Genomic DNA, 14431 nt, shown 5'->3' on the forward strand with positions numbered 1-14431 from the left:
CAAGCTGGTAAGGGGAACATGTACAGGTGAACCGCGTTTACTGTCTTTTCTGGACCCACCCTACTCTGCTTCTGATTAGCTAGTAGTCCTTAACTAGGAACTGCGCATGTGCAACTCCCAACAAAGATTTTATACAAGTAAGATGTATCACTCCATAGCTAAAACGGAGCGTTCAATGCACAGGGTGAAAAGAGGAGCTGCAGCAATGTGCAGTATGACAAAAAATATGGTGTTTTTTTTAAAACTGAAATCATGTAAACCTGTTCTGGTACAACCCCTCAATAAAATTTTGAACCTGAAAATGAGCATAATATGACCACTTTAAAGATGTGATACTGACACTCTCCAAAACTGTACCTGTTATCAGCAGTTTTGTCCCTAGCAGGCTTTAGACAGACCATACCCCTGCCCTTTTCTTTTTTTCCTCATCACTACCACCCCGCTTCTCTGACCACTTTCCCCCATCCTCACCTCGGACGATGAGCTGGCTCTGGTGCTCCACGGCTGCAGCCTGGTTGCGTGCGATGCAAGTGTAGTTGCCGTTGTGCATCAGCGTGAGGTTGGAGATGCGCAGGGAGCTGGTAAAGTCTATGTTGTCTATGGTGACACCCAGGCTGGCCGGGATTGGCCGACCGTCCTTCTGCCAGGTGATGAAGACAGGTTGGTCGCCGGACATGACCACGCAGGGGATGAAGACTCGCTGGCCGATGGAAAACCGAGGGAACTCAAATGGGTGGATGGTAGGTGGAACTGTGGAAGAGACATGCTAATTAATTTTACCCTGTAGTTTGCAGGCATATAATTTAGAGTCAACAACAGAAAATGTTCCTCAAAATCAGTCAGCATTCTAGGGCTATTAAACAGGTTTTTATATGTCATGGCTGAGCTACTTTATAAAGCACTCCCATAGCAAGTCATTAGTCACAATTCTCTCTTTATCACCTTGCTCCCAATATTAAACCTATTTATGCTGTGATTTTGCAGGAATGATATTTTATTACCTCTCCCCATGTAGAGCGGCTGAATTCTCTCTCAAACAACATGCATATAACATTCTCTCTCACTCTCTTTTGCTCTCTGGGGAGACTGTAGCCATCGTGAGAACCAGATGCTTTGGAAAATTAATGATTTAAAATAACATTGGAATAAGCGGCACTTCAGCGCTTATTTAATTCACAACAAAATAGGCATAATAGGCTCCTGGGGATTCCCTCTCGGCAGCGGTGGAATGCAAAGCAGCCGAGAGGCAAATTAGCCGAGGCGGAATAGCGGTATAGCTTTGTCTACACTGTGTGATTTCCCCCTCGCACACTTGTTAGCACGTCAAGAACCGCCAGAGGGGAGGGGGGTTGCCCAATCCGACATTTCAAATTATGCAGCGTCATCGAAGAAAGAGAGACATCTGAGGTTATCATCATCTGGCTCAGCTCAGCGCTGCTGCATATTCAGATGAGCCCCAGATAAGCTGGGCGGGATGATGGAGATGATGCTTTGCTATCAGTGATGTGAGTGTGTTCTCTTACAGGTTGAGATATACAAATATCCCATATCTGTGTTTTCTGCGACAAGGAAAGGTAGATACTGAAGTGATGCTTTAATGTATCTTTTAAATGTAATGTACAGCATGCACGCCAGATGGAAAGACACAAGGTCAGCGTGTAGTACCCATGAATTTACTCAACATAAACTGGGGTATGATACATTGTATATGAACATCTGAAATAAATGGCCTTAGCTGACTACATGACACTTCACACTGATAATTCACATTGATAATAAAGCTACAGCAACTAAATCTTAAGCTATTTTTCTAAACATAAAGTCCAGGCTTACTATCCAGCGTTGAGTCATGAACTGTAACTGAAGACAGATACGAAAGAAGTTCATACCTTTCACGGTAACATAGACACTCTGGTGTGTGGAGAGCTGAGGCTGTACCAGCACGTTACACGTGTATTCTCCTTCATCCACATCCTTCTGCACATCAAACAGCTTCAGGGTGCCGTTGTTCTCGAAGGCCCGCTGGCGGTGGTTGTACGGCAGCAAATTGGAGTCCTTGTACCACTTGATGGAGTAGTATGGGTAGCCGATGACACGGCAGTGGATGTACATGTCCCGCCCAGCGATGGCAGTGAGGTTTTTCATTGGTCTGATGCTGGCAGGCCCTTAAAGGACACATTGGAGAGACAACTCTCTTAAAATGATTTTGAGGCGGGGGGGTGGTATAAAAGATAGCTGTGCTGTGTTGTGTGTGTTTTCAAGACACCACAAAGTTTACATGCCTTGATTCATTCTGATACTAACAATGTCAAAACATTAAAGATTTATTTTAGTATTTTGGACTGCCTGATAAAGATTTCCTTCTAGTCCCTGAAAAGAAACCTCAAAAAAAGGAAATTAGTCTCAGAATCATCACCAGTGGATCTATTCTTTTCTGTTATCTTCATATCTAAAGGGGCTTTTTGCCTTGTCAGAACCAGGGACTCGTGTACCCTATGTGAGCCTGTAGCGAATATTACCTTGCACCTCTTCGGTGGTGACTGTGATTGCCTTTGACAAGCATTAGAGTGGAATGTTCCCTTTCTCCACTCATGAAGCTATTATCAAAACCATTACTCATGTTTCCAGCTTTCGCACACACTTGTGAAAAACTAACAGAATAACCAATAGGCTTCCATAGCTCAGTGTCTATCAGGGAAATGGACTAATAGGCTTCTCTTTAAAGCACTACAGAAGACAGTTTAACTAGGCTCTGTAGTGTACTTTGAGCACAAGCATATCCTGGGTTGCTACTCTCTTTAGCACGATTAAGGAGCCAACGATGTGAGAAACAGTCATTACACTTTCTCCGCAATGACACCTGTGGAGATTTATCTTCATTGCTTGGCTGCATTCGGCATTCATGGACCCTCGCTTAAGGGCTAGAGGATCGCCCTATTTAGCCTTACAACATGCAAGAATGAACACAATCAAATTAAACCAATCAGTGTACAGAAAGCACCCTTCCCTCTGTGCAGAACAGAAATACTAATAGCCGTGCACCAAGCACAGAAAGCTCTAGCGCCCCAGCATTACAGTTACATGACAACAGCAATCCAGCCAACCATGTCCCTGTAGAGCGCAGATAACACTACAGTCATATACTGGAGCGAATGGTAAATCATTCTAATGGCATCCCAATTTAAAGCAATCAGCAGGTGTTTGGTAGGAAGCGGGGCATTAGAAAAGTTAATGCTAACACCAGTGACTGATGATAGGAGGAGCTACTGAAGGCTGTAGAAGGATCTGTTCTATTTAGAGCAAGAACAAACACACTGAAGCTACAATATCACGCTTTTGAAAAATGAAAACGTCTCGACAAACTTAACCAGGCATTCCTTCAACATCTGCACATCCAGGCACTTTAAACGAAGCCAATTAAAAACATATGAAAACAGAATAAATCAAGACATGTTGATGTGTATATGTGATGGTGTGTTGGAAGAGTTGATCTGACAAGCACCTCTTACGTTTATTCGCGCCTGGTAGGAAACTGTCCCGGCCGAGTTGTTGCAGATGCAGCGGTACACCCCTCCGTCAGGCACCTGGGTCTGGCTGATGTTGAGGTGGCTGACCACGTGGCCCTCGGCGTTGGTGTAGTGGGAGATGCGGTGGCGGCTGTCCCGTATCACGGGCTCGTCATCCAGAGTCCACGTTACCCGGGGCTCCGGCGTGCCTTTCACCGTGCACGACAGCGACACAAACTCATTGATGTTGTAGACCTTCTCGCTGAATGAAGCCAGAATCTTGGGGGTGCCATCTGGGTAGTGGAAAGAGATACACATGGCAATACATATTATTCCACACTAATTATTGGCATAATAGACCATTAGAAAAACATGCCCAAAGATTTTTTAAAGGAGAATCGAGACTGATTTGCCTTGTCATTGTAATACATTACTGTCTGCTGTATATAAAAAGCAGAATTAGAGTGTAAAGCAGTACAGCTCCTTTCTCTGACTCCACAACAGTATTGATTATCTCTTTATTATTCTCTTTGGATTGGTGTGGTCAGACACTTCAGCAACCCAGCTCGTGTAACAGTTTGCATAAAGCTAAGCTGTACTGCAGCACTCAATTCCACATACACAGTCTAGAACAAGAACACACAGACACACAGTTTGGATTCACATGTGCATACACAAATAAGTGTACACACAGATTATACATGCCTATTCAGATACTTATGCACATCAAGTACTGTATGATAACCGCTCAAACCCACTCATCTCCAGTAGGACCACTGTGAATTCTGACCTTCCAGTATGACTTGAACAAAGTCCTGGGCAGACATCTTGCCATGTCTGGCGAAGCACTGATAGGCTCCTCCATCGCTCTTGGCCATACCAGCCATGACCAGGTTCTCCCTGTTTTGGCCTGTCATGCGAACACTGTTACTGGGGTAGATGAGCTCTCCGTTGCGGTACCAGGACAACTGGTACTCCTCGGAGCCAGTTACGCTGCAGGACAGTGAAACCTGGCTTCCCACGCTGCCCTTCACCTTTCTCGGGCTGACAACGACCTTCAGGGGCTCTGCAGGTTATAGAGAGAAGAGTTCAGTGGCTTCTTTTAACATATGAAATATTTGGTCTTATATGTCTGTTGTAGTGTTACCAAGGTGTCATTATTTTGCCGGTGAAAGAATAAAAATGCTAAATACAGTAGCGCCTTACAAATCTGAAACAGCATCTTTAGATTCATAGGTTGTCCCAGTTTCAAGGCATTATACAATTGATAAAATCCAACCCCAATGACTTACCACGGGCCCATGGGCACTGACCTTTTACCAACAGCCTGCCAACAACTTCAGCATTGCCGTAGCCATTCCACACCTCACACACAAATGTCCCTGTGTCGCTCGGCTGGGCTCTCTCTATCAGCAGGCCTGTCACACTCTGTCTGAAGCGTGTGTCGGGCTCCAGCGGCCGGTTGTCCTTTAGCCAGCGGTATTTGGGTGCGGGGTGACCAGAGGCCTTGCAGGGCAACTCCACTCGATGAGACGCCATCACCTCACGACGCTCGAAGCTGTCCAAGATGTGGGGCGCTGAGTTGGTGGGGTCTGTAGGGGGGGGGGGGGGTGTCATACAGTAAGAGTTAAAGTTTGCTTTACTTTTGTTGTTTGATCACTTCTAAATAATATCCAGTCTTGATGCATATCATGTAACGCATGGAATTTAAATAGGGATGACTGTGTGGCGTTGAATGTTTTTATTTACCACATAATACTGGTTTCTGGCTAAAGGTTATTATGTCTTAAGCATTTATTGTGTGTGTCTAACATTTCATGGTTATCATGGTGGTTGAGTAAATAACCAACACACTCTGAGTTTCAATGTGGCTCATGGATATGGTACTCCCAGAACCTATGGAGAGCTAAAAGTCCATTTAAAACTGTTGAATATCTCGTTATTTTGATCAAAATATTTCATTTAACTGGGGACATCACACAAAATACCTTACACTTAGGGCTGAACGATATGGTCAAAAATGTTATCACGATAATTATCGCAATAAGTATCAAATTGTTATTTCTTTCGAATTTAAAGGCTGAATTTTGCTCCTGAGTGAAAACTGAAGAAACCTGATGGTTAACTGTGGTTAAAACTCTTCTTTCTGGTCAACACTTGAAGCCAAACAGTGGATCACTTCACAAGTCTGAGGTAGAACATTCAAAACAATAATGATAAAATCTTTGTCAACATATTTTCAGTAGTAAAATGAAGTAAAATAATTTTTCAGTTCTTTTTCCTCATCAAAAGTAAATATCTTAATAAAAATATTAAATCCTTATCCGCAGGAGGAAGTTGGAGCACCCGGAGAGAACATGCAAACTCTACGCAGAAAAGCCAGGGCAACCAGGGTTTGAACCCACAAACTTCTTGCTGTGAGATCACAGTGCTAACCACCAGACCACTGCACCGCCTCTAAACTAATCTTTATGTTTTAAATCTGTGTAGTGCTCATATTTAATGGTTTAAGGAAAAGCAGAGCATTTTCTGTCTTGAAGCACTCCCACCAAACTGTGTTGGCCCAGATCTAATGACCTTTATCACATGTCACCCCCTCTTTAATTCATGTGTTTCATCCTGTCACTCTCTATTCTATTCAAATTATTGGAGATCTTTTTTTACAAGTACAAATTTACTTCCATATGTTCCTCTGTCATTTTGCATACACTATTTTTGAAACCAACCAAACTGAACAGTTAAACTAAACCTAACGAAATGAAACACACATGCACAATAAGACAACCAGGTTTCATGTACAGTATATTATTATTATTTAAATTGCTTTTTAATGTATGGTATCCTTGTTTATGGTTCACATTAGTGTGTTTACTTGTGTCATTCATAGTCAAGTACAAATATCACAACTTCATAGATAACCTCGTACTTGTTTCAGATTTCGCAAAAAGAGGATTTTGGAATTCCTCCTACCTGAGACAATGAGCCGGGCACTATTGCTCTGTCGGGTCTCTCCTGTGTACCGATGGCGTGTCATACACCTGTAATTGTACAGCCCGTCCTCCATTTGCACATCCAGGATATACAGGGCTCCCGTGGATGTGATGAGAAACCGTGACACTGGAAATGAAAAAATAAATAAAACATTACGTTAATGTACAATGATGTATGGTGCAATTTGAAACTGTTATAATGCAGGTATCAAACCAAAGTGCCATTTTTAGAATGACAGCTCTCATGGACAATCAGCACCAAATATGTCACCTTTATGTGACCAGTAAGTACTTTACGTGGCCGCTGGACAATTACAACAATGTACAACATTCTGGAAAAGCTACGCATCTATGGCCTACAGACTTCACATCACTTTTATACAACAGAATAATCACTATACATGTCCCGAATGACAAAGTAAGTGAACATAATGCCTTCCACTGATGAAGACAGACCACTCTGGACCAAACAGTTACACCTGGTTGGATTCCCTCAATCAGTGTTAATTGTCTGAAGTGCCATGTCTGACTCATGAAAGGAAAAAAAAAAAGGATCAACTGTTCAACAATTAGCATTTTATGACAAATAACATTCAATAGTCACGCAGCATGAGAAGAAAGCATACTGTATGTGTTCACTCCTGTGCGCTGGAATCACTAGCTTACACATTCTAAAAGAAGAAAATACAGAAAATCCAATTTTGAAGTCTCTTAGCAAATATTTGCAAGTCAAGTGAGCTCCGCAGCTCTGTGATTGTAGTCACCAAACATCTGCTGCAGCCCATTTAGCTCAGCACAGCTCTGAGGCGCTGTGACAAGGCTGTGTGTTGTGTAGCAGTGTAACACAGCTCGTTATCATGTAGCTCATCGCTCTCTTCTCTCGCTCTCTCTCTTGGGGGAAACTCTCTGTCTCTCGCTCTCTCCCTCTCTTTCAGTTCTCTTTCTTTCCCCGCTCCAGACTAAAGCGCAGGGAGCCAGGGATCACAGAGCGCTTTGATAAGGCATGGCTGTGCAGGTCGGATGCGCTAATATCATGCTAATGTTATGCTAATTTGTGTGAACACATGGAAGTGGAGAGAGGTAGTCAGTGTTTATGAGGAGTGATGTGTGCTGTAGCCGGTGGCTGCCGGGATATTTCATGGCACCGATGATAGAGAAGCCTATCAAATGGGCCCGCTGTACGATGGGGGATTCTGGCAATATTAGTAGAGATCATAATGCAGACTTTATGGGGTGTTGAATTATTCTCATTTAGTCCTGTCATGACAGTTTAACAAAGATTAAGACTACTGGTACAGGTGTTTGCAGTGCATGCTAAAATAATGAAGAGAGGTGTTCAGTGCAAGCCATGATCATTGTGTTAAAGGTGTTATATATGGAACAATCAATAATTAATTACTGCAAATATCACCACACTTACATTTGGTCGCTACTGGTCTCTACATTGATATTCTGAATATCACAAGAACTCTGATCTGCCTCTTTAGGGGGGAAAAACTATTTCAGCACATAATGAGCTAAATCTTTTGTATGATTTGGAAAATAAATAAACAGCCGGTGGATAGAGTGAATGACAGATAGACAAAAAAAAAAAGACTTCCAACATGTTTACAGATTATAACAGTAGTGCAATAAGAAAGGGATAAATGAGAGGACAGAGAGAATGGGGGGAGAGAACAGGGAAGAGGGAGGAATACACAGAGGAGGGTGGTGGGGATGCTATTGTGAGCAAGTGATGACCTACTTAGAAATGAGAGACCATGGATTTGATATCCTGAAGGGGTTTTTCAGCTTGTGGTCGAGATGCTCTAGCATGTGACAGACAACCTGTGGTAAAATTAGGGTGACAGGAGAGGTAGTACGCACCTATATGTGTGTCTGCAGTCCTTAATGGCATAACCAAATAGAAAAGCCTGGGAATGTTGTCAAATTTGAATTGTGCTGGTTGCAGATGCAGTACATTTTCAAGGAAGGAAACAATTCAGAGAAAGCAGGTATCAAAGGGACACGGGAGAGCAGCTGTCTCTCCTGTCTCTCCTGTCTTTCCTTTCTCCCTTTTCCATCTTCTTCCCCCTTCTTTCCTTCTGAAAATTGTCCGACGTCAAAAGTTGACAATACAGGCTTATGAATGAGAGGAGCTTTCATTAGAACAGACTGCCTGTCACTGTGACAAAAGGCCAGGGCTGGGAGAGGGGGGGGTTAAATGCACATTAAAACAGACACACAAATACACACACACACACACGTTTACATGCATGCGTGTATGTGCTTGTCTCTTGTCTACCAGTAAATCAAACTGACTCTGGATTATTTGTGAATTTCTCCCTGAGTAGAATGGGGTTCATTTAGCAGATCACATGTAGGCCTATATTTGATATTGGAAACATTGGAATGTTCACTATTATAACAGAGTAATATGCTTTAAAGGACAAGTTTGACATTTTAAGAAACAGACTTATTTGCTTTCTTGCCAAGAGTTAGATGACTAGATTTATACCTAACCATGACAAAGTGGTATCAATCTTCTCACCTAACGCACAGCAAGAAAGTAAATATGCTTATTTCCCAAAAGGTCAAACTTGCTAATTAAAACTGGGGTCTGAAGTCTCCCTTTGGCCATATATGCTGATTTGATGCAGTGTATGCTCAACCCCCAGAAGCAGTCACCTGTACAAATAATGTACATCATTTTCAAGTGTTTGAATCCAAACCACTACTACTACCTCTGATATCAAGGATGTCTGTACAGCATCTAGGGAGACTGCTGCTCACTGTAGAGCCTGACAAACCCAGACAGTTTAGTGAAGTCAGTTATGTTTAGATTGTTTTTATTTAAAATGTAAGGTGTTTTCACAGTGATAGGACTAAGAATAAGTAATAAGTTAGACTGATATTAGTAGATTCTACACCTTACAGTTTGCCAGCACAGCCATTAAAACATCTACAGAATGTGCATATTAGACCACTGCAATGAGAGCAGAAGGTGGTAGTGGTTGTAATTTATTACATTCTTGGTTAGATTCCATTTCTTTCTTCCCAGAACCAGCTCATGCTCACTACCAACAAACACAATTGATTGTCTCACACAGTGCTGCAGGCGTACAGTACTGTATTGTATGCGCATGTCCTTGTAAACTGAGGGCATTTCTGTGTGCGCTCGTACCGCTGCAGTTATTTCAAATCCCACTGGCTTGTGTGTGTCTGCATATTAAAGCCTTTGTGCGTCCGAAGCGTGTGTGCATACAAGTGAGTGGGAATGTGTTTATGCAGCTTACAGCTGCATGGAGGAATGGTCAATAATAACGATCAAAGGCGCTCCACTAAGCTTTTCCCTGCTCTTCTCTGCTCCACCTACTGCATACTAACACCGCCCGACAGACAGCCTTCACTGTTCTTGCAGCGTGTGTGTTAACACGCTAGACATATGAGCATGCATTTGTGTCGACACCTGGGTGTATTAGTGTATATTTCTGAAACTATGGCTTCACTTCACCACAGGTGGCTTACTGGACTATCAGTCGTCTCCTCTTCCCTCCCTCCTTGGCCTGCCCAGCTGCTTTGGCATCAACAGTGTCACAAACACAAGTCTCTTTCTGTGGATCCACGCTTCAATTAATCCCCATATAAGCTGAGCCTGCAAGTAGACTCTTTGTTCAATCAAACTGGGAGTCTTTGCAGTTTGTTACTGAAACCTAAATTGCTTGAGGGACATAATAGAAACAGTGAGAAAAGGCTGAATGTCCATATTACAATGCTATTGTTACACTTCTCACCAAGGACAGTTTGAACTGGTGTGGATGTTTCATCACTGGACACACAGGTTAATGTGTGACAAGGACAGTGACACATGATGACATAGCCGAGCACTTTGACCTACACTTGCTGCGCGACCATCTGCCCTAAAACATGGGCTTTAGCTGAAAGAGTTACCTCGGTTGCCTGAGTCAATTCAGTATTCTATAATTGAGACATGAGTGGAGGAAAGATGAGATGGGAGGAGGGATAGAAGAGACAGAGAGCAAGCATGAGGGAGAGAGAGAGAAACAATAAAGGATCAAGAGGGAAAGAGCACCTCTGGGATACAACCACTCTGTGTCATCTAAAATGACTTACAAATTAGCTTACAGCTATGCGCTCTCAGAGAAGGAGAAAAAAAAAGACAAAACTTTCATATGCTAATTCAGATCATGGCTAGGTAGAGCAATTATCAAAGAAAAACCGTCAGCCCTGTCTGTCTGACAGATCTCAACAGGAGCCCAGTACCTCTGTCTCTGTTTCTTACGCTGCCTGTCTATCATCCTCAAATCAAATATGCTGTTGCAAAAGCAGGTAGTGTACATTCCACAATGTAAAGATAAAAAGAGAACATACATAAGCCAAACAATGACTCGAGTATAACTGTCTTTGCAGCTCTATCCGCTGCGAATTACTTTAACAATAGAAAATGCTGATAAACCGTGCTTAGATATACGTATAGATTCCACATCCACAACTCCTTTTGTTAACTAAGAAAAACAGCGAGACTGATTATTTTCTATTATGACCTTGACCACTTCAACCTGCTGTCCTCTGACTCTGAAGAACTTTGACTGGTACGGCCTATCAACACCAACAGTCTGGACACCACTAACAGGAAACCCATGGAGTCAGCTAAACAATGCAGATAAAAACTGCTTCCTCATCACTCTGCTGTGCAGTGTCCCCACTGTGCAACTGTCTTGGAGTGTATTAGTGAGTGGAGCATGGTCTCTGGAGACAGCCTGGGCCTACTGTGTCACCGTAACCTTGGCCACTCAAAGTCATAGAGCCTGACCAAAAAAATAAAAGAAGAAGATAATCCATGCTGCTTGTAAATCTTCTTGAGGTGGTAAATAAATAAAAAAAACAGTGTGGGTTGGGTGATTGGGTGTATGATCTTGAGGTTTTCACTTCAAATATATTACTTTTGAAAACGTGTCTTACCACGGTCTTTTAACTTGAACCCAACAACTGACCAAACTGACTAGCTGGAGGACTTCAATTAAGCAATAAAGAAAATGACTTCATGTTTAGTAAAATTAAAATGTTTTTTTAATAATCTGAAATTGCAGAAATAACACTGCCATATGCAATGCCACATTGTTTCCCACTGTGAAAATGTCACACAGACTGGTGCCAGAATTGCCTGTGTAGTCTGTGAGTAATAATGAGTGTATGATGAGCCCAGGAGGGCCTGTGTCATAATTAGGCCTGGTCACAGTTATTGGCACAGTGACTCCAGTTTGATCAGGCTGGGATAAGCATCTCTATGGAGAGGGGGATCCCACCAATTTAGAGCCCCTCTAATAAAAATCATTTGTCATTCTTACAGGAGGCACACTGACAGCTGCTGGGGTTGCCATGGCAACACACTGGCCACCATTCGCTTAGCAAGCAATATTCCCAGTACTGTAAATGGTGGAGAGGTGGAAACACACACGCATACACAGGAATACTGGCCAGTCAAATGTTTCAGTGCTTAGACACGTACACTTGAAATATATAAAGAGATTTTTGTGCCAAATCTTGATCTTAATCACTGTGTGTCTGCACAGTTATCAATACGCAGAAATAATTATACAATATTATTATAGGAATTTCACAGATTGTCCTTCTTATTCTTCAAATATGTTTGCAATCTATGTTCATTATAGTCACATTTTGATTTTCTATGATATAATTTTAGTTATTTGTATAAGCCTATCCATCATGGAAGAGTGATCCCTCTCCTGTTCTTCTTCCTGAGGAAGGTGAGGTGAGGTGTTTTTCCTTATCCAAATCAACGGTCTAAGGCTAGGGAGTGTATGCTGTTCAAATTGTAGCCCTTCAGGGCAAATTTGTTATTTGTTGTTTGGGGCTAATAAATAAAATAGTTAAACCCGAATAAACCTTAACTGAATATCCTATTTGTATATGCCTGCAGAGGCATGTTCATGTTTAAGATTATCTTGGTTCACTTCCTGAATGTTTGTAGCTCCCATCAAAGGAAACACTGTACACTTTCAACTACTTTCTCAGTGTGCTTGAACACACTGTGTTAGCCTAGCATGAACAACAAATGTTCTTTAAAAACACATTTCAAATATCGCAACACATATACTTAAAGCTAGTGAAGGTAATTTATTTCAGAAGCATTGTTTGTTATATTTATTGAAATACTCTTTATGCTCTAAAAAAATCCAGTATCTGTGGCTGTCATAGGTCTGTAACAAGCAGCGTGAAATGTGTTTTGGGGGAGTGACAATTGAGGGAGGCCTGAAGGGAGGGGGTGGGATTTTTTCTGTTGGACACTAAAAGATGTTTCCTTCCCTAGCTTTAAAAGCATCCTTAATGGCCGTGCGCGTGAAAAATTAGCTGATTAATCTGTGAGTCGTAGTAAATACTTACAAATAAAATAAAATACAATACAGACATTTGAAGATCAAGTTGGGCTTTAGGAAATTGTGTTTTTCCACCACTATTTGACATTTTATTGGTCAAACAATTAACCCAATTAATCAAGGTATAAATTAACCAATGATTAAAATAATGATTACTTAATATTGAAGTTTGATATATTTTAAGAATTTTTAATAAAGTGACTTTGCACATGTATAAAAATTACAAAATGTAGTCACACAGACATCCAAGAGATGAGCTAAACCAGACTACACTAAACCTACTGTAAACACACTGTACCTGAAAACTGCACACACAGACATAATAAGCCACGCATGAATTTGTTTGACTCTGGAAAAAGAATGAACCTCTCTCTCCCTTCCAAAAAAGGTTTGAAGTACATTGGGCCCCCCTAAGTACACAAATAGAGGAACAGAGAAACACACACAAAACAAGCACCTGCCCTAATTTTTATTCACACCTGGGCTACAAACTTGAAGCAGCCTATATGTGTCTAGACCCCATGTGCTCGCTACACAGTTGAGTCAGAGTAGAAGGCTGGACTTTTTTATTGCCGCTCCTAATCAGCGGCAGCATCCCTCTGCTCATTAACTAGACACACGCTAGCCTGAGGCTAACGGCCTCATATGTCAACCACAGATAAAGATGTCATCTTCTGCTTGACTGAATAAACCGCTATTAAAACTAGATGCAAATGGACGTTGAACGATATTCAAATCAGGAGGCAATAGGGAAGCTTAAACCCTGAGGCGCTTGGCTTCAACGTTGCCCCATATTCCTCTCTCGTGTTAATAGGAAGAGAGATTTAAGAAACTGTCTGTCTTCACAGTGATGTCCTACAAGACATCTGAGATTGCTATGAAACAATACAAGAAGGAGATAACAAATCAGTAATGATACGTAGTATATAGTTCAGATGGCAAGGTTCACCTATATAAGGTTTAGGGTTTAACATTAAAGCGCACAACCTTAAACAGTATCAGATCTTGTTCTTTTCATGTAAAAATAATTTAGTTTATAACTCCATTTTGGACATATCAGGGACACCTGCCACGACAGTGCAATATGAGAGCCACCCTGTGACTGTGTATTACCTGATTTAGCATTCCAGTATTCTAACATTGTCAAGCTAATGACGGGCAGATGATGAAAAAAAAGGATTGAAATTGATGCAGGAGAACCAACAATATTGTTCCTTGTGAAAACCTCCTGGCTACATTATCCACAATGCAATTTGACTGTGTGAGATTCAGATGTGTTACGCTAGTAGCAGCTAATGTAGTCTTGAGCCACTGACTTCAAGTCTAGATGGAGGAGCAGGTAGAGAGGTCTGGTAATCTAACTTCTTTCCAACTGCATACCCCTAGATTTTTTTTTTTTTCCCATTTTCTAACTTGTAGTCCTTAGCCCAAACCCAAGCTGACTCAAGTGACATCACAACCAGATTTTACACAACTCCATCTGGAGCCACAAAAGGCTTTGTCCAGTCTATTCCACCATGCAGTAGTACTTCCCTAA

The 14431-nt window shown here is 41.8% G+C and overlaps 1 protein-coding gene across 4 annotated transcripts in view; it reads right to left on the reverse strand.

Moving 5' to 3' along the window:
* dscama (Down syndrome cell adhesion molecule a) overlaps window positions 1-14431 on the reverse strand; it is a 95008-nt gene that overhangs the window by 30537 nt on the left and 50040 nt on the right. For 2 of the 4 annotated variants that reach the window (XM_038709394.1, XM_038709396.1), the window contains exons 4-9: window positions 6477-6623; window positions 4820-5098; window positions 4297-4572; window positions 3503-3799; window positions 1890-2165; window positions 472-750 (exon numbers count right to left, since the gene is read on the reverse strand). In XM_038709394.1, coding sequence (XP_038565322.1) covers window positions 472-750; window positions 1890-2165; window positions 3503-3799; window positions 4297-4572; window positions 4820-5098; window positions 6477-6623 — 1554 coding nt within the window. Of the gene's footprint in view, window positions 1-471; window positions 751-1889; window positions 2166-3502; window positions 3800-4296; window positions 4573-4819; window positions 5099-6476; window positions 6624-14431 lie in introns of those variants that run through there. The other 2 variants (XM_038709398.1, XM_038709397.1) reach the window with 2 other exon arrangements.

Source organism: Micropterus salmoides, unplaced genomic scaffold, assembly GCF_014851395.1.
Source record: "Micropterus salmoides isolate LMB-PRFRI ecotype aquatic unplaced genomic scaffold, ASM1485139v1 Ms_hic_scaffold_9, whole genome shotgun sequence".
Taxonomy (NCBI): Eukaryota; Metazoa; Chordata; class Actinopteri; order Centrarchiformes; family Centrarchidae; genus Micropterus; species Micropterus salmoides.